The 23,494-nt window shown below is 55.5% G+C and overlaps 1 protein-coding gene across 1 annotated transcript; it reads right to left on the bottom strand.

Annotated features, from left to right (window-relative positions):
• Positions 1-1,378: 1,378 nt before the first annotated feature.
• Positions 1,379-19,289, bottom strand: LOC102979868 (G protein-coupled receptor kinase 5). The gene is made up of 10 exons (XM_028487250.2): positions 19,208-19,289; positions 17,960-18,015; positions 17,782-17,882; positions 15,965-16,057; positions 10,680-10,743; positions 9,632-9,772; positions 7,866-8,056; positions 5,025-5,062; positions 3,191-3,280; positions 1,379-1,602 (listed from the first exon to the last, which is right to left on the bottom strand). Exons 1-10 carry the CDS (start codon positions 19,287-19,289, stop codon positions 1,379-1,381), a joined length of 1,080 nt encoding a protein of 359 aa, XP_028343051.1.
• Between the last annotated feature and the right edge of the window lie 4,205 nt (positions 19,290-23,494).

Below are 23,494 nucleotides of genomic sequence, written 5' to 3'. Positions count from 1 at the left end.
ATGACAGCTCTAGCCCAGATCCTTCCCAGGCCTCTGTGACGTCAGGCCGAGGCTGGTAAGAGGAAGCGGTCAGGCAGCAGGCGGGCGGCTCCAGGAGGGTGGCCTTCTGGGGGTGGGAACTAGGCCAGACGGTTTCTGGGCCCCTAGCAGTGCAGCCTCAGGTTCTCTAGAAGCAGAAACTCTGCTACTTTTCATCAGCTCTCCGGGCCTGCCCTTCTCTGCACTCTAGCCTGGTTTACGCTCACGATTCAGATCCTGAGGGTCAGCCGGCCTGTCCGCTGCTCCAGGTGCAGCGTGCTCCAGGGAGAGGAAGGGGATCTGTGGATCCCCGGTGCCCAGAGCCAAGCGCTCAGGCCCCTCCTGTCCCCGAGCGGCTGGAATAAGAGGGCAGCTGCCTGCAGTGGAGGTGCTAGCACAGCTGGGCTAGCACCAGAGGAGAGCCAAGCAGGAAAGGAAGCGGGCCCACCTGGGCCAAGAGGAAGGGCCGCAGTCCAGGGGCAGACTTTCTCCAGCTCCACTTTTTTTTTTTTTTAAGTTTTTTTTTTTTGATGTGGACCATTTTTGAAGTCTTCATTGAATTTGTTACAACATTGTTTCTGTTTCATGTTTTGGTTTTCTGGCCGCGAGGCATGTGGGATCCTAGCTCCCCGACCAGGGATCGAACCCGCACCCACTGCATCGGAAGGCAAAGTCTTAACCACTGGACCGCCAGGGAAGTCCCCCAGCTCCACTTTTGATGGCTCCTGTCACTCCTTCCTCTATCTGGCTTCCAGCCCCCGAGTCTGGCCCCGCCCACCCAGCCTGTCTAAAGGTCATTCCCCAAGTGCGCCCTGCCTGTGGCCGGGTCAAGTTCACTATCCATGGATGCTGTCACGCAGGGCCCCAGCAAGTGTGACCAACATTCCATATAGTGGGTGGAAAACTCGAGTATAAGATGTTCGAAGACTGCAACTATCACCACCCACCACCTGCAGCCCCTGGCCTCAAGTCAGCACCCAGGGGTCCAGAGCTGGAGAGAGCAGGAGGCTCAAGGTCAAGGGTAGGGGCTGCCTGGATCCCTTGGTGTCTTGGGGACGAGCCAGGATCATCCCCTTTCTCCCCCATGCTGGCTTCCCCCACAGAGCTGGACGTGAGGGTGTCCCCCATTGCTCACCGCAGCCCCCCTCCCTCATCACAGAGCCGCCCTGCTCCACCCCAGGCTCCCTCCTGGAAGGCTTCACCGCCCGCCCCAGTCCACAGCCTGCCCCTCCGGCCTCGTGGCTTCATCGCCCACACCCTAGCGTGCCCTGACCCTGTCCCCTTCAGCCCGCTTGCTGTTCTTGGCTAAGGGCCGGGAGGGGAGCCAGCACTGGACCCCGGCCCCGGGGCAGCGTCTGGCTCACCGGGAGCTCACCATTTTGCAGATGGACTTGGCCTCCTCGGAGAACTTGTGCGAATATACCTCCTCGGTCTCCAGGACCCGGCGGTCCACCTCCTCCCTCTTCACCTTCTCCTTGCGGCCGCGGAAGGGCGACTGGCCCTCGATCATCTCATAGATGAGGCAGCCCAGACCCCAGTAGTCGGGGCTCAGGCCGTACCTCTGGTTGTTCAGGACCTCTGGAGCTGGGGGCCGAGCAGGGAAGCGAGGAGAGGTGAGAGACAGCTGGTGGCAGGTCAGAGCCCGGGCGGACGGGGCCAGGACTGTGGTGTCCACGGGGCCTCGGGACGTCCTGCCGCCAGGAGTGATGGTGCTGCTCACAGAAGGCCTGGAGCTGGATGGCTGAGACCTCTGCCCTCTGCCCACTCTGGCCCACCAACTGCGGTAAATGTCACCTCTTCCTGGGAGCCTGCCCTGGTTGCTCTTTGCTGTGCTCCCAGGACTCTGACTGTGGCTTCAGAAGCCTGACCACAGTGGATGGAAACAACCTGTTCCCTTGATGTCTCCCCCACTAGACTGTGAGCCACCTTATTCCCTGCTGGGCCTGGTAACAGGTACGACGCCTGACACGCAGTAGGTGCTGCACACATATTTGTTTCAATGAATGGTGTGTCCACCCAAAGTAAAACGATTTTAAATTTAGCTGGAATTCAAATAGCTTCTCTAACATTTTGATAAAATGAATTATAGATTCACCATAGAAATGCAAAAAAAGATAGTTTCAGGTCATGAGGCAGGCCACATACATCCAGGGAGGCCAATGCATCCACACATGTGCTGGTATGCACACAACACAATGTGCTGTGCAGACACTCTGTGCAAGAGGAGAAGACGCAGATGCACAGGTAGACACACACAAAGGTGCACAGCTGGATCTATCTATCCATCACCCACCTATCACGCATCCACCCATTTATCTATCCACCCATCCATCCGTCTATCCACCCATTTATTAATCCATCCATCCATCATCCATCCATCTGTCATCTATCTATCTACCTATCATCTGTCCATCCATCCCTCAGCATTCACATGGGGATACATACCCCCAACATACACACAGACACACACCCCAGAGGTCCTCCAATGTCGTGCAACCTGAAAAGGACCCTCGAGCACCAGAGACCAAGTCTAGAACCCTAAGCATGTGTTGCTGGCACAAGCCCGGTAGAGGAAAACAAGGTCCCCACACCCCCAGAGCTTTCAGGAGTCCTCTGCCTCCTGGTGTGAGTGGGCTTATGAGTGTGAGGTATGCAGAAGGAAGCCCGGGGAATATCCCTTATTGGAAGGAGCATTCCAGGGGTCGGTGTAGCTCTGGGGCTCTTTGCCGCAGCTCCCGGGATGACGGTCTCAGAGAAGGCTCAGGGGATGCAGCGCAGGGAGCCCGAGGCTGGTCTCTCCTTAGAATGGTACTTTGTGACACAGTAGGTGGTGTGCTCCTCTCCTTTCTGGGCCCTTCCTAATGATCTCCCCCCTCTCGAGGTCACCCTGAAAGGCTGTCTGCCAACTCAGCAGACCCCTACTCCACCCACCCCCAGGCAGCGCTGTTTGTCAGCTCTGCCACTGACCTTGGGAGGGGCTTGCCCTTGAGATGTAGCTGGGGCTAGGGGTGGGAGCTGCAGAGCTCAGTGAAGTCAAGTTGCACCCTAGGGCCCCAGTGCTCCCCCAACCCTGGCTAAGACCTCCCACCTCCCAGCATGACTACTTCTAGTTGCACAAAGAGGCCAGTGGCTCTGAGGGTGGGGCTTGGTGAGAGGCCGCGCCTACACTTACCCATGTAGCCGACAGTGCCCACCCGGCCGCGGATCAGGTCTCCCTCCGGGATCTTCACGGCTAGGCCCAGGTCCGAGATCCTAATGTGGCCTGAGGGAGGACGACAGAATCAATAGGTCCCTGGGATGGTCATGTGGACATCTGCTCTACCCTGGGCAGGGCCCCAGACTTGCCATGGGGCCCTGGCATTTCATCTGTCCTAGAAAGAGTGGTACCGACCCTGCCATGGCAGGGTGACTGCGTACCCTTGGGAAAGTCCAGGTGTCAGAGGACAGGGGTAAAGTGTTACTTTTTAGGAGAAAAACTTAACGATGAAAAGGATGCCTGGATTTGGCTGGACGATCGCAGACCTGCCTCATAAAATGCCCTAATGGGCTTCTTGGAAGGCTGATGTCACAAAGTTTAAAATGCCTTGGCCTGATTCTGGGATTGCTTCATGGGAAAATGTAAGATTCTCCTGACATTTTGCAACAATTTGCTTAAGGAGAAAAATCATAAAGCAATTTGGGAAGCAACTCCCTGTTCTGCCTTGTTGGTCTTTGGGGGTTGTTTTCTCCCTTTGGAGACACTGCCACCCAGGCTTAGCAGAGACTGGGAGGAGGCATTGGAGCTCCTGGACCAGGACCGACCCCCAAAGCCAGAGACGACGTGGTGCTGAGAGCTCGCCTCAGTGCTGTCTCTCCTAGCGGCCCAGCTGGCAGGGTCGTGGCCTCATCTGACCCTGCAGGGAGGAACACTACCCTCCTTCCCAGCCTGGACCTCAGCAAGGCCCAACGCCAGAGACCCCGCTAGGCTGCAGCTGAGTGGATTCCCCTGGCTCACTGGCCCCTGACAGAGGCAGGAACGGTGGGGGGAGGGGGAGAGAGCACACAGATTCCAGCCATTGGGCGACAAATCAGTGGTGGGCACAGTTCTGGGACCAGCAGGGAACAAGAACCCCTGCGGGCACTGGGCGCATCCAGAGAGGGCCAGTGGGCCCTGAGCCCTCTGCCTGCTCCGCCACGCGACAGTATCACAATCAAACCTCTTCTCTTGGTCACGAACGACCTCCCTCCCTCTCTCTCTCCCGTCAGCCTGGGGCTGCCTGATGTCTGGGGCATGCTGGCAGGGAGACCTGGTTTCTGGTCTCAACTCCCCACTGATATTGCTGGGTGAGTGACCTCGGCAGGTTGGCTCCTCTGAGCCTCAATCTTATCATCTGTAAAATGGGCACAGGGGTGCCGGCCCTGCCCCCTCTGTAGAGATGAAAAGATCTAGTTAGATAGAAGATGTGACAACCCCTTCCCAGGCATGAGAGGCTAAACAGTCATGAGGGGCTACTGTGGTGGTTCCTGTTATCCGTGCGTGTGTGCACAAACACACAAACACACAAGAAAATAACAATGGTGATAGACAAGTAATAACGCCTAACACATTTATAGCTGGCTATAGTTGATAAAACAACTTCTCCTCAAGCTATCTTGTCAGAACCTCACCACCACCCTCCACCATCTGAAGCAGGCAGGGCAGGACCCACTGTTTCTATTTCACAAACGAGGAAGATGAGGTGCGGGGAAGCTGTGTGAGAGTTAAGTACTGGCCCAGAGTCTCTGGAATTCTCCACTCGTTCACTGCTCTCTCTCGCGCGTGCGTGCTCTCTCTCCCTGTCCTCCCTCTCGGCTGAGCCACGCTGCTTCTTTGCCGGGTAGGAGCTTTGCCCATGCCCTCTGCCCCCCGTGGACCCCGGGTCAGTGTCTCTGAGTCTCTCCTGGGGGAACCCCTGCTCCCTCTGGGTCGCCACGCTCGCCTCAGCTGCAGAGCGGGAAGAGGATCCCCGGGCCGCTGCCTGACTTACCGTAATCGTCTAACAGGATATTTTCAGGTTTCAGATCTCTGAAAGGGAAAGATCACCAGCATGTGAGTGTGGTTGTTCTGGGAGGCAAGGGCACACCAGCATCTGGGTGGACCCCCTTGGGCCAACCCAGCCTGAGTGTTTCCTTCCCGACTCTGGGCTCAGGAGGTCTGGTCACTCTCTGGGTCAAGACAATCTTGTGCTAACTTCTCTCCCTCCAGTAATTTAAAACAAATGCTGCTCTTTGCCATAGGTGCCTTCCTGACCCTGGAGAGTGACTGAAAAGGAAGTTAGGCAAAGGCTAGTCCTGGTACCTGTCCACACACTGATGGCCCCAGGGCTAAGAATACTTCTGGCTGGAGTGGTGACAGACTCCTCCAGGGCTGAGAAGACCCTGAGGTCTCAGGATGCCTTGAAGGCAGAGCAGGGTCTGGGAATGAAGGAAGAGAAGTTATTGAGGACAAAGAACCAGCCACAGAATTGGGGCAGAGCATTGTAAGGGAGAGGACGGTAACCTCCAGGACAAAGACCCCCTTTGGGAGGGGGCCCCCAGGAGCCTGGCACATCTCCCAACTCCAGCTGAGCCATAGCCTGGGAGAAAGCACAGCCAGAAGGCACGGCTGTAGATGCAGCCAGCTCCTTCTGTCCCTAACGTCTCTCTTCTCTTTGATGAAATGATCATGCTCATGAGAAAGGGAACCTCTCCACTCCCACTGCGGGGGGAGGCAGCAGAAGTGTCTGGTTTTATTTTAATTAATTAATTAATTAATTAATTAATTAATTTTTGGCTGAGTTGGGTCTTCGCTGCTGCTCTTAGGCTTTCTCTAGTTGCGGCGAGGGGGGCTACTCTTAGTTGCGGTGCGCGGGCCACTCATTGCAGCGGCTTCTCTTGTTGTGGAGCATGGGCTCTAGGTGCACAGGCTTCAGTAGTTGTGGCACGGGGGCCTGGGCTCTAGGTGCACAGGCTTCAGTAGTTGTGGCACGTGGGCTCAGCAGCTGTGGCTCGCGGGCTGTAGAGCGCAGGCTCAGTAGTTGTGGCGCACGGGCTTAGTTGCTCCGCGGCATGTGGGATCTTCCCGGACCAGGGCTCGAACCTGTGTCCCCTGCATCGGCAGGCGGATTCTTAACCACTGCGCCACGAGGGAAGCCCTGGTTTTATTAATAAAAGGTTTTCTCCACGAGTTAAAGAATAACAGGATAGTGTGTGCAACTCAGTTAAGCCATCGGGCAGACGATACACGGCATCTAGATTGAGGATTAGGTTCTCAACCAACTGGCTTTGTTCATCAAACGGAGGGCAGCTCTCCTCATGGAGAGTAGTTCCTGTGCCCAAATCCAGTGGTGCAGCCTCACAAAGTGATAACTGGTGTTTGCATGTAGCTATTTATTACAACATACTTTTGTTGCTATTGTTAACTTACATGCTTTTGGTGTGTTAACCATTCCAAATAGGGGCAGGAGTCATCACTGCAATTAATCCGCCACCACCGACCACCGGGTTGGAAAGACAGTCGGCTAGTGGGCACAAAGCCACACCCCCAGAGAGGCTCTGGCAAGTGGTCGGGGCCAGGGAGGCACCATGGTTCTCTTCCTCCATAGAAGAAGGGCTAGAATTTGGAGGGATGCCTTTTTTCTTTTTTTAAGAGAAAAGCAATCAAGTGGAGGATTCTTTTTTCAACCCTCAGGGAAAATTTTCTGACTCTCTTCTCACTTGAATGAAAACAAAACAAAAGCATAAATTGGGAGATGGTGTTGGGGGAAGGGCATGTCATCAAGACCATGCCTCTTGCTTTCAAAACCTTCTCGGGCTCCCAAGAAAATCTCCGACAAAAGCCCCATGGCAAAGGTCTTCAAGCTGGGGGTGTGTCCCCAGCGGCTGAGCGGGGTGGGGGGGGGTCCCCCACGTGCTGGTGGCTTCAGTTGACAGAGGAGCAGTTTCCTCCCCACTCCTAAATGTGACTATGGTGACTGGCTCCAGAGTCCCAATTAGAGGTGGGATCTAGTAATAATAATTATAAGGTCAACTCAACAGAAGATATTATCTTAACACTTACAGCCTTATGGTCAAAGGAAATTTTTAAAAAATCTTACATACATCCACATATTTCAGAGTGGAATGCTAATCGATAACTTTTATGCAAAAAAAATTACATTATAATAACTATTCTGTCGGGGTGGAGGGGAGTAGAGAAGAAAATGATAGAAAACTCCTCTCCATTAAGGAGTTTTCATGCATTTTTTTAGCTGCATGATGGTGGAAATCAATTTGCTACAGCAATTAGATTCCACTGGATACCTTTAGAAATGTGATGTCACTTTAGTTCCATTTCAAAATATCAATATTAGCCACTCTTTTAACATATGATGGACAATTTCAGACGTCTACTTAAAATGTATGAGGGCACACAGGTTTTCAAAATTCTGTGAGGAGGCCTGTGAGAAGAGCCCGAAGGCCACTGCTCACAGAATCTGGACACCTGGTCCTCAAAAGCTGGACGGTGCGGGAGGGAACGGGGTCCATTCTGATGCCTGCTGCGGCAGTGATCCTACTAAAGTCTTCCTGGGGTTGGTTCCGCATCAGGCCACCAGGCTCCACTGAGCTTCGCAGGTGCCGGTTAGGAAGGGAACAGTGGCCCAACCTCATCAACTCGGAGGGAACACTTGGCCTCCCTCCCTTGGCCACCTCCTGGGTGGGAGCCTGTCTGACTCAAGGGCAATGCCCGGGCCTCGACTCCCAGGGTGGGGATGAGCGTCCAGTCCAGGGCATGGAAGGGTCAGCCTCACCTGCTCAGACTCAGACGGGGGGACCGGGGTGGGGGGGCGGTGGGAGGGGAGCCCGCTCACCTGTAGACGATGTTCTCACGGTGGAGGTCTTCCAGGCCGCACAGGATCTCTGCCGCATAGAACAGGGCACGCTCCTCCTCGAAGCCGGGGTTCCCCATGTTGTAGATGTGGAACTTCAGGTCCCCCCCGTTCATGATGGTCAGGACCAAGCACAGCGCATCCTTGGTCTCGTAGGCATAGGCCAGGTTGACCTGGGAGCACAAGACAGCCCTGCGGTGGGGTTCCGGGGACCCCCGACCACGTCCGCTTCTCCTCCCGGGCCTTGAAGCTGGGCGGGAGGGCTAGGGTGCGGGAGCTGCAGCAGCTTCACGCCACCCCCTGCGCCCTGACAGCCTCCTGGTGCCCCTGCCGCCGCCCCTCCCTCAGATTCGGTGGTTCTAGGTGAGGGGGCAAAGCCGGAAGGGGCAGGCCAGCACCTTTCAGGGGTCCCGACAGGACGGTGTCTGCGTTTTTACGTCACAAAAGCATGTGTGTGCGTCAGGTGGTTAAAACTTCTGCCCCGGTTGGGTATCACCTTGTAAAGCCCAGCCCACTCTGGGGAACGACAGCAGCACCACGTGGATGGCGTGGCCCGCCCTCACGCACGGCTGGTGGGAGTGAAACTGGGGGCCGTGCACACACCCTCTGACACGGCAACTGCTCCACCAGGGATCCATCCCACGGACAGCCTCACAGAAATATGCCAAAGGGATGCTGAAGGACGGACACGGTGGCCTTATTTGTTGCGGTGGCTTCAAAACCAGAAACAACTTCTATCGTGGGGACTGGCTGCACAGGTCGTGGCCTAGCTCTTCCCTGTGCATCTGGGGAATGGTGCACAGCTTTAAAAAAGACGTGCAGCTGTTGGTCTGGTTGTAGAAAAAGCTCTACAATTTAAGGGGAAAAACGTTGCAGCCTAAGATTTGTAGTAAGATCCCGTTGGCTAAAAGTAATAAAATCTGTGCATGAATCAAACACGTCTGGAATGGTTACTCAGGGAGGGAGACTTTTATGTTTACTTTGCGCCCATCTGTGCTGTTTGACTTTTTACCGGAGCATATATTATTTTTTATAACAACAAGTGGCAGTGACACTGAGAGCTGGCCAAATACCCAAGTCCTCCTCCACATTTCCCGGCCTCCCCTGCGGCGGGCTGGTCCCTGGCCATGATGGGCTCTGGCCAAGGACTGTGGATGGAAGTGAGGGGTGTCACTGCAGCCGAGGCAGTGCAGAGCCCCCAGCACTCACCCTCCACACTCCCGGGAAGGGAGGGGTGCGTGGCTGGAAGGTGAGGGAAGGTGGCCTGATCTGACGGGATTTTGGGTGAGAAAAAGGACAGCCTTTTCCATTTTCAGCTACTTCAAGTCGGGGTTGATTTGTTACCACAGCAGAGCCTAGCCCGGATGCAGTAACACACGAATATAAACCAGATGGGCCTCTCTAGGATCCTGACACTTCGGTCTCCTGTGATGAAACCAGCCTACAGGGGTCTGTGGAAACAAAGCTCCTTGGCTGGGCCCCGCGTGGGCCTCTTTTGTCCACGGAGGCGTTCAGAGAAGCCTGTTCTCACGCCCGGAGGGGAGCCAGGCTAGCTTGGTGACCAATGTCAGCCCCAACTGACCCCCTGGTGCCTCGTGATGGAGGGAGTGTCGGGCTCCTTTCTGCAGCCCACCCCCTCACTGCATCCCATGCCCTGGGGGATGAGGACCTGTCGCACTTAAGGGACAGAAGTCCCAGTCACGGGGGGGTGGGGGGGGGGGGCCTGTCCCTGGGGCCCTGACACTCACCACAAACTGACTGTTGACCTTCTCTAGGATCTGCTTCTCATTCAGTGCCATGGACTCCCCTTTCCTCTTTTTGATCCTCTTCTTCTCCAAGCGCTTGCAGGCATACATTTTACCCGTGGCCCGAACCTGGCAGGCACAGACCTGAGGGGCAAGAAAGAAGCCAAGGGCACATGGCACGTGAAACAAGGCCAGTGTGAAGCTCCCTCAAGGCCAGGATGCTGTGTCTCTGGGGCTTGGATGATGCCTGGCCGTGGACCCACTGCTCCCAGGGCCCTGCCCTTGAGATCTGGCTTTGGTGGCACCTTAGGCAAATCCTAGCCCTTGGAGGTACAGAATCAGCCATTTACACCAATGTTTAGATGGCTGGCTGAGGCCTGAAGAACTGTTCCTCTCTCAGGGGCAACTAGATTTTCTCTGTCCCAAGCTTCCAGCCAGATGCAGCCATTGATAACTGGGGACTTTCAAGCACCAGCTGCTGGTAGGAGAGGCTTGTTTCGGGGGGAGTGATGGGAGACCCCTGCGAACCCTGACTGTATAATTCAGAGGAATGGAAACCAGGGCACTTGGGTCTGGTCTTAGTTCTGTCCCTATGCAGCTGTGTGACCGTGCCTGGATCACCTAACCATTGTGAACTTCAGCTTTCCTCATCTCTAAAATGGGAATAACAAGGCTTAGGAAGATCAGATTAAGTACAACAGCGCATACTGACAGCATGGTGTGGCCAGGATGCTTAAGCCCCGCAAGCCCTCGCTTCTCCTTCCAAACACAATCAAGCGTGCCCATTTCTCCTCTCCAGACTTGACTCCTGCCTGAGGCTGGCTCCAAGAGCACCTCCAGCTCACCTGCCCTGCCACAGACACCCTCCTTCCTCACCTCAGACACAGCAGACCTTCCCAAGGCCCCGGCCTCACCCTCCTTCTCCATCGGGGGCGCATGGCCAAGCCATTCGCTCGGAAGCCATGCTTAGACACTTCAGGCCAAGCCAGAAGGGACAGAAAAGGTGACAAGAGTCCAGAAACTTTCCATGAGTACGTGGATGTTCACTTACCTCCCCAAAGCCCCCCTTTCCTAGTACTCGGTACTGCCTGAAAGTGTTTTTGGTTACCGGTTGCCTGGAAAAAAGCAAAAATCCAACATGGGACTTGTAGTATTAAGATGCAGAATCCAGAAAAAATAGACAAGGGCAGCATTGAAAAGAGCCAGTGCCAGGCACAAACTGCCAGACCAGGCCCCGGGGACCCCCTGGAACCATCCCTGCAGATGGGACCCTCGAGGACTTGCTCTGGGGCTGGGTGTTCAAATCCCAGGCTGCCGCCCTCAGGCCTGCACTGGGAGGGAACAGCAGGAGGCTCGAAAAATGTGAGCGGAGGCTGTTTCACCACACGTTCCCTGTGGTTCCCCTCTCTCTCCTAAATGCAAATCATGCGGCTAAACTCAGGAGGAAGCTGTGTCCTCAGTGCAGGGAGAGGGGAGGGGGCCAGGAGCCACAGAGGCTTGGTGTCCCACGGAGGCCACAAAGGAAACCGCAGCCCTCCCTCCCACACCTGCCGGCAGGACGGCAGGACGGCAGGACGGCTGCACCTCCCGTCCCGGGGCGCCCGAGCTATTCCTTCCTGCAGACTTGCCCCGGAAAGACCTGGCCTCCTGTGGGCAGAGACTGCTGGTCTCCAGGTCCAGTCTGGTTACTCTCTCACGGCGGTTCCCAGGCTTCCCGCCACCGAGGGCGCTGTGTTATATGTAACCCCCCTGAGCCCCAGAACACGAGAAGATCCTGTCTGCCAAAAGCCGTATTTATGACTAATCTTTTTGTGTCTCCCTCCTCCCCATTTTAATTAGCCAAAGCCATTTTAAAAAAATTATTTATTTATTTATTTACGGCTGTGTTGGGTCTTCATTGCTGCACACAGGCTTTCTCTAGTTGCGGCGAGCGGGGGGCTACTCTTCGTTGCGGTGCGCGGGCTTCTCTCGTTGCAGAGCACGGGCTCTAGGCGTGTGGGCTTCAGTAGTTGTGGCACGCGGGCTCAGTAGTTGTGGCTCGCAGGCTCTAGATCGCAAGCTCAGTAGTTAGGGCGTATGGGCTTAGTTGCTCCACAGCATGTGGGATCTTTCCCGACCAGGGCTCGAACCCGTGTCCCCTGCATTGGCAGGCAGATTCTCAACCACTGCACCACCAGGGAAGTCCCACCAAAGCCATTTATAATGTCTAATGAGACAAACCTCTGATCAGGAGCCAAGGATGGGACTTGTGGAGTAAATAAATAAATGGCCATTTAGTTGCAGCAAAGGACTCCACCTTGCAGATAGCGTGTGCTTTTTCATCTCTGGCCTGTTTGGCTAAGGAAAATCAGGTTTTCCCCCTCTTCTTTTCGGCTTTAGTGAGGTATACTTGACAAAGAGTGTACAACTTGATGTTCTGATATATGTATACATTGTGAAATGATTACCCAATCAAGCTAATTAACATTCTGTCACCTCACAAAATTAACATTCCCCTCTCCCTCCCTTTTTTCCGTCCTTTCTTCCTTCCTTCCTTTCTTCCAAGAACACTTAAGATCTACCCACTTAGCAAATTTTAAGTAAATAATACAGTTCCGTTAACTACTGTCCCCATGTTGTAAAGGAGATCCCCAGAACTTATTCATCTTGCATAACCGAAACCTTGTGCCCTGGACCAACATCTCCCATTTCTCCAAGCCCTCCCCACCCCTGACAGCCACCACTCTACTCTCTACTTCTATGAGTCTGAATATCTTAGATCCCACATGTAAGTGAGGTCATGCAGTACTCGTTTTTTGTGTCTGGCTTATTTCACTTTAGCACAACGGCCTCCAGGTCCATCCACGTTGTCATAAATGGCAGGACTTCCTTCTTCTTTTTTAGGCTGAGTAATGGTCCATTTATAAACATTAAATATTTTATTCCTATGTTCATTGCAGAATTATTCACAATAGCCAAGACACGGAAACGACCTAAATGTCCATCAGCTGATTCATGGATAAGAACAAGCAGCTTTTACGATGTTAAAGTTGGTTCTTGGCTCTCTAGGACTACTTTTGAGCACCACCCCACCCCACCCCAAGAGTCTTAACCAGGGCGGGGATTGGTGTGAGACTGAATTGGGCCAAAGAACTGGTTCCGCTCGAGAAAGAGCAGTGAGCCTCTGGTCGCCCAGCAGCTGCTGAATGAATCTTCCGTGGAAACTCTTCTCGCTGCTGGGTCCCGAAGAGGATTTGGGATTCACCGGAAATCACAGCTTCGGCACCAGGCTGTTCTCTTAGGACAGCCCCGAAACCTCCGGAGTACTCCCTGGCACGCCTGTCTCGAATTCATGTGCTATGACTCACTCTCTCTTCTCCGGTGTTTCTTTAGGAAGCGGGGCCCAGGCTGCCCCTGGGCAGGACTCCCCCTCGCTCTGCATCTTACACAGGAGTGGCCGGCCTAGAGCAAACCTGCCATGCGCCTGCATCTGCCATGTGGCCCTGGGAAGCGTTTCTTCCAGCTGCCCTCGAAACCACATGAAGGCGTCCAGGCCTAACAGTTTACGATACATGGAGAACAAACAGTCGGCCGACATTACCGCAGAGCTCCTCTGCTGGGGGAAATGAGTGTAATACAATTTCCGAGGAATTTCTTGGTTAACCTTGGGAGGGAAAAAAAATCCCTTTAATATTTCAACAGTGCAGCACCAACAGGCCATGATCTTTTTAGCAAGAAAAAAAAGGGAGGAGGGGGGAAGGCGGGGTGCTCTCAGTCATTTAGGGCATTTCTAGGCCAGGGTCCTGCCCTGCTGGCTTCAACAGCTTAACGCCCTCAAAAGGGCATAACTCCTTTGAAGTCAGCATGCAGATTTTAAAAGTCCGTTTCTCCATCTCATGTGTTTGGTGCTGACACGTAAAGAGAAAGCCAGTGGCCACAGCTAAACACTTCCATTGGAACAGGAGTGCTGGGTGGACTAAGAGTGAAGCACTTGAGTGAGGGACCCGGGCTTCAGGTTCCACCCTTGCCAGGCCATTGCTGTGTGACCCAGGGCCAACCCATCAACCTCTCTGAGCCTTGAATCTTCAGTAAAATGGTATATGCATCTGAAGGGTTTTTGTAAGCTGCTGAGTGTCGGATGTCATTATTAGAACTCTTGGGATAAAGGACACAGGCCCTTCTGGGGGTCTCTATGGTAACAATCCCCATTGCTCGAAGCAGCTTATGCACAGACTCATGTAATCCTCACACCAGCCTCAGGAGGTGAGGCTATTACTGTCCTCATTCTGCAGATGAGAACGCTTAGGCTTTGAGAGGTGAAATGAGATGCCCAAGGTCACGGCTGGTAAGTAGTTGGGTTGGAAGTGGAGTCCAGGAAGGCTGCTGCAGAGCCCACTTTCGGTGTCCTGACTCTGCCACCCCAGGAAGGCGGGGTTGTGTTACACAGCCCAGGGCTCCAGAGTGGCAGGCGGGGCAAGATGAACACCTCCCCACCAGATGGTCCTCCGCAAGGGTCAGCTGCTCCCTCCAATATCAGAAGGGGGGGTGGCGACGGCCATGGTGATGCCAATGTGCTCAGCGACGACTCGTCACAGCGACTACATTCAGCAGTTTACTTCCCAAGGCCCAAAGGCTGGCTTTGTTGATGTGTGTGCTGTGCTATCTCACCTCACCCTCACCCCATGCCTATAAGGCAGGCAGTGTTATTATCCCCACGTTACAGGTGAGGAAACCAAGATGTGGAGAGCATCCCTCCCCCAGCCCCTAGGGAGGAGGCAGAGCTGGGACTCAGACCCAGGCTGTGGGCTCCTGGTGGCCCACGCTTGGCTCTTCCATCTCCTGGAGGCATGACGTGCACAGGCAAGGTGGCCAGTGGCAGGCAGTGCACCAACAGAGAAGGCCGTGCACTGCTGGCTCTGTCACCCACCCCCATGGGTCAGGGAGGAGAGAGACGTCCCCCAGAGGCTACAGGGCAGGGTGTTTCCTCAGGGCTTCCTGAAGTGGGCAGGGAGTGCCGTGAATTGGGCTTTTCGGGGGTGCGTGTCCCTCAGGTGTTTGTCCCAAGCGTCTGCAGGGGACTTGGCCAGCACAGATGCCGATATACACGCAGGAGCGGGAGGGCTCCTTGCTTTCTGACCACGGCCCAGATGCCCAGATGGCAGTGAGTTCCAGGCCCCCGGGGCACAGGAACCTTGGGCGGTGGGAGGGGAAACTCCCACCCTCACCTACCAGCTAACCCAGCATGGATTTAACGTAAGCATTGCCCGATCCTGCAAATCCTGGGACACGGTGGTGGGCAGAGCACCGCTCTGGGGGTCCTGGGCCAGGGTCCCCTCCTTGGCTGCACTAATCCCTGCTGGGTGGACCCAGCAGGCCACATCCTCCCTACCTTTCCTTCCTTGTCCGTCACACGGAGGCCACCTCTGCCCGGCCGAGTCATCACCGTGCGTGTGAGAGCACTTTGCAGAGAATAAGGCGGCAAATGAAACACACGAAAAGATGCTCGGTCTCGCCCATGATTAGAGATGAAAAGATAAACAAGAAGGAAACCCGGCTCTCTCGCGCCAAGAGGAGCGTTGCCGAACCTGAGGACAAGCGAGCGCCCGTGCGTCGGCAGGACTGGGCACCGGGCAGCAGTTCGGCAGGGCCACCTAGCAGTCCCTCACAGTGGAAAACCTTGCCCCTGGAACTCCTCTTTTTTTTTTTTTTTTTTTTTTTCCTTTTGTGGCCATGCTGAGTGGCTTGCGGGATCTTAGTTCCCCGACCAGGGCTTGAACCCAGACCCCGGCAGTGAAAGCACCGAGTCCTAACCACTGGACCACCAGGGAATTCCCATCTGCTAGGAATTTCTATGGATGTATTTGCAAAAATACATAAAGACGTATGTACAAAGTTATTCACTACTTCGGGAAAGCTGCACACAAAATTGAGGGAAACCTCCATGTCCATCAATAGGGGGCTGGGTTACATGAGGGATGTGCAAACCCTTCTAAGAATACGGCAGCTCTTTATTTGCTGGCAGAGAAAGAATTCCCGAAGACGGTGAGCCCAAAAAGTAAGAACAAGAGGCTGAGTGTATGCGTGTGTCTGCATGAGTGTGCGTGTGTGTAATGTTAATAAGCATAGAGCATTTCTAGAATACACAAGAACTTAATTAACAGGCAGAGAACGCTGAATTTTATCTGAACCATGGGCCCATGGGAGGTAACAGACTTCTATATGACTTAGGTGAAAAACCAATACCCCCCGCGCACGCATGCACACACACACACACACACACACACACACACACACACTGGCACACACTCGTGTGTGTGTGTGGGGGGGGGGGGGAGGCTGTGCCCAGGGAGCACTCACCTTTCCAACCACTTCCACTGGAGAAACCGATCAAAATACATGCCGTCCAGGTACTCGTGGAAGGGTTCTCCCCTCAGGTAGTCGTGGACAGACCTAGCTCAGAGGGAACAAATGGATGAACGTTTTACAACCCTGACCTTGGAGCAGGTGGGCGGAGCCATATCCAGCAGATTATAGCCCGGCCTCATCCACTTCCAGACTTTGGAAATGCAAATACACAGGGGCCTCCAACAGATGCAGCAGGAGTGGAGAGAGGCTCCACCATTCTACAAAGGTTGTTTGAGATTGACTGACCCTGCAAACATTTAGTAAGTAGTTGCCTTGGGGGTTTGCTCTAGTTCTGGGATACAGCAGGGAGCATGATGGGGGGCACACACGGCAAATAACAAATAAACGACCCCAGGGGCATGTTATCGTGAATCGGGGTAAGGGAGGTCCCGGGGGGTGTCAGGGAGATCTCTCTGAAGAAGGGACAGGAGCTGAGATGAGAACAGAGGAATATTTAACTATGCAGTGGAGGGACTGGGTGTCTTGGGAAGGGGCAGAGGGGCGCAGGCCCTAGATTTGGTCGGGACCAGTGAAGCCCCTGGGAGGTTTTCAACCCTGCAGCAGAATTTACTGGTCACCAGCTGTGGGCCAGGCTCTAGGCCAGGCCCTGGAGGGCTCTGAACTTGGCTGCAGGCAGGGCTGGGCTTCTTCCCTTTAAAAAGCGGCCACGCTGACCAATCGAGCCCAGACGCTTGGGACCTGGGGAAGGGAGGCGACACGCAGAGTTGGGGCTCGTTGGAGGTTGTATCCTGCCAAACCTGAGAACAGGGGCCGGCGTCGGGGGCCCGGTTGGCCACTCCCTCAAGGTCAGGGGGCAGCCCAGGGGCCTCACCCGCCGTCAGAGCTGACCCTCGGCCATCTCCAGGGGGCCGGCGACCAGGCTTGTTTCTGCTCACGGTGGGCTCTCTCCAGCACCTACCACAGGGCTGGGCCCCAAGTTGGCTCCCCTGAATGTCCCAGCTCTTCCCATGGCGAGCGCATGGGGCACTGGCAATAAGCCGTGGAAGCAGGACTGGGTTCTTGCTCACAAGGCCTCCCCCACGCAGCATTGTGCCAGGCACACAGCAGGCGCTCAACTAATGTCTGGGGTGCAGAGTCTGAACACGGGTGCAGTCACGCCAGCTGTGATCTTGGCACATACGTATGTTCGTGTGGCTGCACGTCAGCTTACAGGGAGGGTGCGTGTGTGGGCGCAGGAACGGGTGCGAGCCCAGCTGCTTAAGCCTTCACGGCACGTGTGTGCGCGACGATGGCGCTTAATCGGTGCACGGCTCACCCCACACCCACTGACTTGTCTCACGTCCCATTATGGCTGCCGTACAGCCTGCAACGAGGTGATGGGGTGTGGCTGAGAGGGCAGCCTGCAGCCCAGCTCCTGCAGCAGCGCTGGTGGGTGGCAGTGATGGGGGCAGGAGCAGGCGGGGGGGGGACCTGGGAAGGACTTCCAAACCACCCAGACTGGGTCAGATCCGTGCACATTCCTCTGTCTCCACAGCCTGGAGAGCTACTTGCTTTCGACACCATCTGAAGCAGGTGTTCTCTTTGGACTTGGCACCCTGGTATCTTTTCCCTTCATGAGAAGTGTACAAGCGCTGGGTGGCTTGGCTGGGCCCTCAGGCACTGAAGACCGGCCCCGGGTGCCCAGCGCTCAGGTGGAGGCTAGAGGCAGCCCCTTGCCCGGTGACTGTGTAGCAGCCCGAGGGGAGGTGGAGGGGCCTGACGCCCCGGGCCGGGAAGGAGGGAGGGAGGCCGGCGGCCGGAGCACTTACTGCACACAGGCAGAAAAGAGTTCTTTGCAGGGTTTCTGAAGGAGCTTCTCCTCCGTCTGGGAGACCAGGTCCCGGCCAACTTGGGCGATGAAAATTGGGGACTGCAGGGAGGAAGAGGAGAGGAGGCATCAGTGAGGGAGGGGGCAGGGCGCCCGGTGGCCTCGGGGGCCCCTCCTACCCGCACCTGGTCCTGGGCCCCTGCACCGTGGTAGGCGGTCTGGCAAGACGGCTGGGCTGGAAGGTGGTGAACCAGCCGGGACTCAGGGTCAGATTTCGGGCTCTGCCACGGACACCGCGTGTGACCACCTCGTAAGGCTACGTGGCTCCTCTGAGCCCCGCTCTGCAGAACATGGATCACGACATCCCCGCGTCAGAACCAAGTGGGAGCTGTGAGCCTTGCAGTGTAGGGAGCCCCTCGGAGCTGCCCTGGTCCCTTAGCCACTGGGGTGGGGGGCTGCGTCCCCAGAGGGCAGACGTGAGACGGCCCCCTGCCCGGCCTCGAGGCCGTGTGTGAAAGGGCCTGGACTAGGCAAAGGGGCAGGTGGACGGACGGCTCAGCGGTGAGGGGAGGGTTGTGACACGGGCATGGCCTCGGCGTTGGCAGGTCTGCGTGCCACTCCCACATCTGCCACTGTAGCTCTGGGACCCTGGTCTTGGTACAGCCTGGCTGTTATCAGGAGGATGGTCAGTAAGAATTGTTCCTCCAGGAATGAATCAATGAAGCCTTTGGGTCAAGCATTTGGCCCGGATCCTGGCAGGTAGCAGAGAGCGTGCAATAAATGTCAGCACTGTCATTTCGTTCTCCTTCCAGTTGAGCTGCCTGGCCTGAATATTTCAAGTTTGAAGGGACGGTTCCAAGAGGTTCTGGTCCTACCCAGGAGCAGCAGCCCCCTTGGGACGGTGCGGAGACAGCCAGAGGCAGCCCGGCCACCCCTTCCCCTCCCCGCTTCATTCACCCTCTACCGGCTCTTTACTCACCAGGTGGGTCTTTAATAAACTACAGGGATAACAGAGAAAACTGCCAGAAGTGGGCTCCAAAGGACAGGGTGTAGACACATCTTTCTCCCCGCAAAGATGCTGAAATCTGAAAGGCTTGATTTCTCTTCCCAGCTATTGAACTGTAACTTGGGGGCTGATTAAGCTCACCGGGTGGTGTCTCTGGGGGGGGGTTGATCCTGGGGCTGGAGGGGGTGCCCGCAGCAGCCTGGCATGGCCCTGGTGAATGAAATCTCCCCAGTGTTCTGAATGCCCCCATTCCTGAGTTCTTTCCTTCTTCCTTTCTCCCCTAGCCTGGTCCTCTCCCCTCTGGTCCTCTCTGCAGGCTTTCCCCTAGCCCGTGCACGGGGGAGGCCTCAGGTGTGTGTGTTAGGGGCAGCTGTGCCAGTGCATGCCGCCTGCACACCCAAGCGCAGGCAAAGCCCGTTACACGACCCCGCAGACTCAGAGCGCATCTCCCCAGGGCTGCTGTCGCCAATCCTGGGTGGCGGCACCTTCGCCCCACCTTCCATCCCATTTTGCCCTGGACCATCCTCCCCCTCCCCACAATAAAAACTCAATGAACGAGACATCAGAAGAGCAACAAGTAGAGCGCTGGCTTCTGGAGCAACTGCTGCTCGTTTTGCAGAAAAGATGCTCACTGTTGGGGAAGAAGTCCCAAGCTCTGGTCTGACCTCTGCCCTTGGCCATTTCATGCCTCCATCTCCTCCTCTGTAACAGGAGGGAACAGCTCCAGAGATGCTCTACAGACCCTTCAAGATTTGACAATTGGGCGTTGGTCAGTTTTGCTTCTGAGACTTGGGGAACTTGCTTCGAATCCTGGCAGCTGTCTCTTGAGGATCAATGATTCCAGGCTACTTCAAAGCCATCAAATATTAGGACAAGCCGCCGAGGCCACGGGTGAACTGGCTTCAGGAAGAGACCTGACGGCTGGGGCAGTTTTGGTTTGAAGGGCCCCGTGTCTGGCACAGAAGTGGTGCCCAGTGTGTATTTGTTAGTGAGCAAGATGAAACACAGTGTGCCAGGGTGTGGCCTTAACCCTGACGTGAGTCAGCAGAGAGCAGAGACGCTGGGTGGGCGTGCCATGGGGAGAAACAGAACCATTTCTGGGACCTCAGAAAGGCACCCGAGTTGCCACCTGTATGCACTCAGACGCACACTTTGTCATGGAGTTCAGCCAGGGAGGACCCACCCTCACACACAGTGGCCCGGCCTGGTGCTGGGCACATGCACGGGGAGGGGTGTTAAAAGGTGAAGCCAGGGTGGTCCTTGACCTCAAAGCACTTTTTCTCCAGTAAGACATAAATAAGGTTATATCCACAGAAAAGTTCCTTTGCCTCTCTTGGCTACAGGTGACGTATAAAATGAGCTGGATGGATGGAACTCAATGGCTCTCAAACTTTTTTATCAGCAAATTTCTTTTCTCCTCCACGAAATGAAATGTTTCTATAGGCCCAATATTTAAAACCAATATAAGTAATATAACGGGTAGCCACGGTTTCCTTCTATTGAGGCCAACACATTCTTTCATTCAATCTTCCTTCTGGCTCTGTGAGGTGGATACTATTATGATGTTCATTTCACAGATGAGGAAACTGAGGTTCAGCAAGGTTAAGACATTTGCCCAAGGTCACCCAGCCAACAAGCAGCAGAGAGGGGATTTACACCAGGTTGGGTGGGTCTAGAGTAAGTCTGGTTGGAGGCGGCGGGGTGTCTGGGCCACCTGTGCTGCCGTCACCCGCCCCGATCTCCCAGGGGGCCCCTGAGGTGCGACCCTAGCCGTGGGCTGACCTGGCACCAAGACCCTCCAGCAGAGGCAGCTAGAACTTATATAGGAGATTTTGCAGCTCAGGGCAACGAGCCACTGGGCTCAGAGAGACGGGGGGATCCCTGCGGGGGGGCAGGGGTCATCTGGGAAAGCTTCCCAGAGGATGGGGTCAGAGGCAAAGCAGAACGTGGCCTCAGACCACCCACCCCTTCTGGGCCCTCCCATCAGCCAGCGGGGCTCCCCGTCAGCCACACTCCTAAGCAGCTGGGAGGGGCTTCCAGGGTCTGGGGGCGGCCCAGCTGTGCATGAAGTCACAGCACTCTCACTCCTTGGGGCTGGCTGGCAGGAGGGCTCTGGGGAAGCTGCCCACACTCAAAGCCCTGAGGGGAGTCAATAGCGGGTAATAACGCGTTTGGTTTAATGACCACGGGTTTAAACTCAGTCTTTGGCTCGACATGAAGAGACTAAGTGATTCCAACCAAACCTTCGCTCAAGTGACTCCGGGGAGTGACCCCTTTGCCAATAAGAAGGGAATAAGAAGCTGTTGGCCGGTTTAAGTTGGGAACTGACACCCAAACCTGCCAGGAGGGTGGGCGGAGCCGCTGCTCAAATGGACATCTGCTATTTGCATCAGTGGAATCTGAGGGTATCGGTCCTTCCCCTCCAGTTCAGAGAAGTCGATTTCAAAGGCAGACCCCAGAGAAGGCTCTCCCCAGTCCACAGGTAAGGTCTGATGCGTCGCGTAAGAAAAAGGGCCCTCAGACACTGAGAAGGCTCTGGGGTCCCGGTAACCACAGTCCATCCTCTGTGGCTTAAAGGCAGAAGAATTCCACAGTTTCAGATCTCTTTCCAGGAAGCTAATCCCTTCTGGTCCCAGGAGGCCTGTGAGGCCAGCTGGGCAAGGGAGAGGGGTGTATCCCACAGGCCAGGTGGGCTCTGGCCAGGAATGTCACCCTCGCTGCACTGAAGCCTCAGAAGCGCCAGGAGAGCTATGGTGGGCAGTGCTGTGGCTCTTTCTAGCAGGGACCGTCCCTCTGGGATGAAGCTGAGGGTCAGGATGGGGAGGAAGGGTTGGGGTCATTCTCCTCCATGTCAAAGATGTTCCCCTAATTTCCAACCAAACAGAAAGGACCTCAAGGCCCTCAGATATTTGCAGGACTGAAAGCAGCCCGGAGAAGGGGTGTTGGTGGAGGTCGCTGGTAAAATTCCCCCTGGGGCCTGGGAACCCCTCAGGCCAGCCGTGGTTTGAAGTGACAATTTCTTGGTCACCAGGTGGTCTCTTCAAGTAGGTCCAGCCTGCAGGCCCAGACTTTAACACAAGAGTGAATTTAGGCACCAAGTTTCCTTTGAAATGTGTGCTGGTGTTGCTTCGGAGGACTGGGGACAGGGTTTCTCTGCTGGAGGCCCCACCGGGAACACTTGGCCTCCTGATGGTCTAGGACAGCTGAAGCCCGTGGCCGGTCAACCTCCATGTGACCAGTCTGCCTGGCCCCGCCAAGAAGTCCACTCTGCTGGCAGTCAGGATGAGCCCCAACTGCCCTTAAGGAGGGTTCTACGGCCAACTCCAGGGGAGCTTAAAACAGCAAGACATGCCTCTGGGACATGGCTATGTACGCCCTGGGCCGCTAACCACAGAGCTCTCTCCCCTCCAGCCTGATGAGACGGAACTTGGTTCCTTGAGGAACTGTAGGCTCAGGGCCACCTGTCCTGCCCCTGAAATCACACATGGAGCAAGGGAATAAACCTCCCCCTCCTCTTTGGCTAAGACTCCTCCCCATTTCTTCTCCCTTGAGGCTGGCAGTGGAAACAGACATGGCATTAAAGCTCGGGTGTGCTTTATCCACTCTCTGTGGGTCCGTGCCTCTGGATAAAAGCCCCGAAATTGACCTTGAATCTGGTACCAGAAGAACTTGGGGCTGCACTTGGATGGGGCCAGACGGCCAGCAGGCCCGGATGGTAGGACAGACTCAGCACACTTGCCCCTTTGTACCTCCAGCCCCCCTATGGCCCAGACTCACTCTCTGCTGTTCCTGATGCGTACGCCACAAGTTCTAGGCATCCTGCTACGTGTTAGCCAGAATGTACATCTTAGGCAGCAAGAGGTGAAGGCTGCATGGGTGTTTTTCTGGGCACCAGAGCACATTGAGAGGAGCCATTTGTGTTGCTTTGAATGTGAATGGGGCAGGCCAGTGAACTGGGTGTAAGGGCCCAGTGGGTTTTGCACCTTCACACCTCCCTAAGCCCTCTCTTCCCTTTTGTCCCCACTCCCCTGTTAAGTTCTCAGTGCCCTCATGCCGCCTCACTGCCTATGACCCTAAACTTCAACATGTGGCCTAGGCTAGACCTCTCATCCTCTGCTCCATCAACACGGAGACCTCTGCAACACTCAGGCATGGACGGTATTGATGGCCAGTAATGATTCAGTGCACTGGGGTTTCTAAAGAGGAGAGAGTTGGCGGGAGGGCGTCTGCTCAGTTAGAAGAGCTAGGACTTGTCCTGAAGCTGCATTTGCATGGCAACGGATTAAGAGGGAGCATGTGCTGGGTCTGGGGTGACATACAGGCTAACAGAGATTACCGGGGTGCTTCAAGGACTAAGGCTGGGGAGCAAGGGACGGTGGTGGGCCTGGTCTGGGCATGAAGCCTCCCGTGGGTGCTTAACTCAGCACTCAACCCAGGCAGCCTGTGCTGATTATCCACCACGCCCAGGCTCTGCCTGCCCCAGAGAACTCCAGCGAGAGGGACGGAGCCCCAGAGGCAGGCTGACAGCCCAAGCCCAGCTCGGCCTCCACAGGTCACCCAGCCTGGGCCGGGCCAGCCGTTGGTCCACCGGGTGGCACTGTGGAGCCCCTTGCTGCAGACACCCCACAGAAGAGCAGCCTCCCCGGCCTCTGGTGTAGGGAGCGATTGATTACCAAGTGCTGCATCTCAGACCTGAGGAGGGCGGCCT

Source organism: Physeter macrocephalus, unplaced genomic scaffold (assembly GCF_002837175.3).
Source record: "Physeter macrocephalus isolate SW-GA unplaced genomic scaffold, ASM283717v5 random_1136, whole genome shotgun sequence".
NCBI lineage: Eukaryota > Metazoa > Chordata > Mammalia > Artiodactyla > Physeteridae > Physeter > Physeter macrocephalus.
Note: the sequence above shows the minus strand (reverse complement) of the source record. Positions and strands in the feature narration are given on the sequence as shown.

What these genes read in the sequence shown, in the direction of transcription:
- LOC102979868 (XM_028487250.2), bottom strand. Translation starts at nt 19,289, where the DNA reads ATGGAAGGTGGGGCGAAGGTGCCGCCACCCAGGATTGGCGACAGCAGC. An exon ending in GGGCCCAGGACCAGGTGCGG is followed by an intron (nt 17,883 to 17,959) that starts GTAGGAGGGGCC and finishes TCCTCCCTGCAG; the next exon opens with TCCCCAATTTTCATCGCCCA. An exon ending in GAAAGGGGGGCTTTGGGGAG is followed by an intron (nt 9,773 to 10,679) that starts GTAAGTGAACAT and finishes CTTGCCCCTCAG; the next exon opens with GTCTGTGCCTGCCAGGTTCG.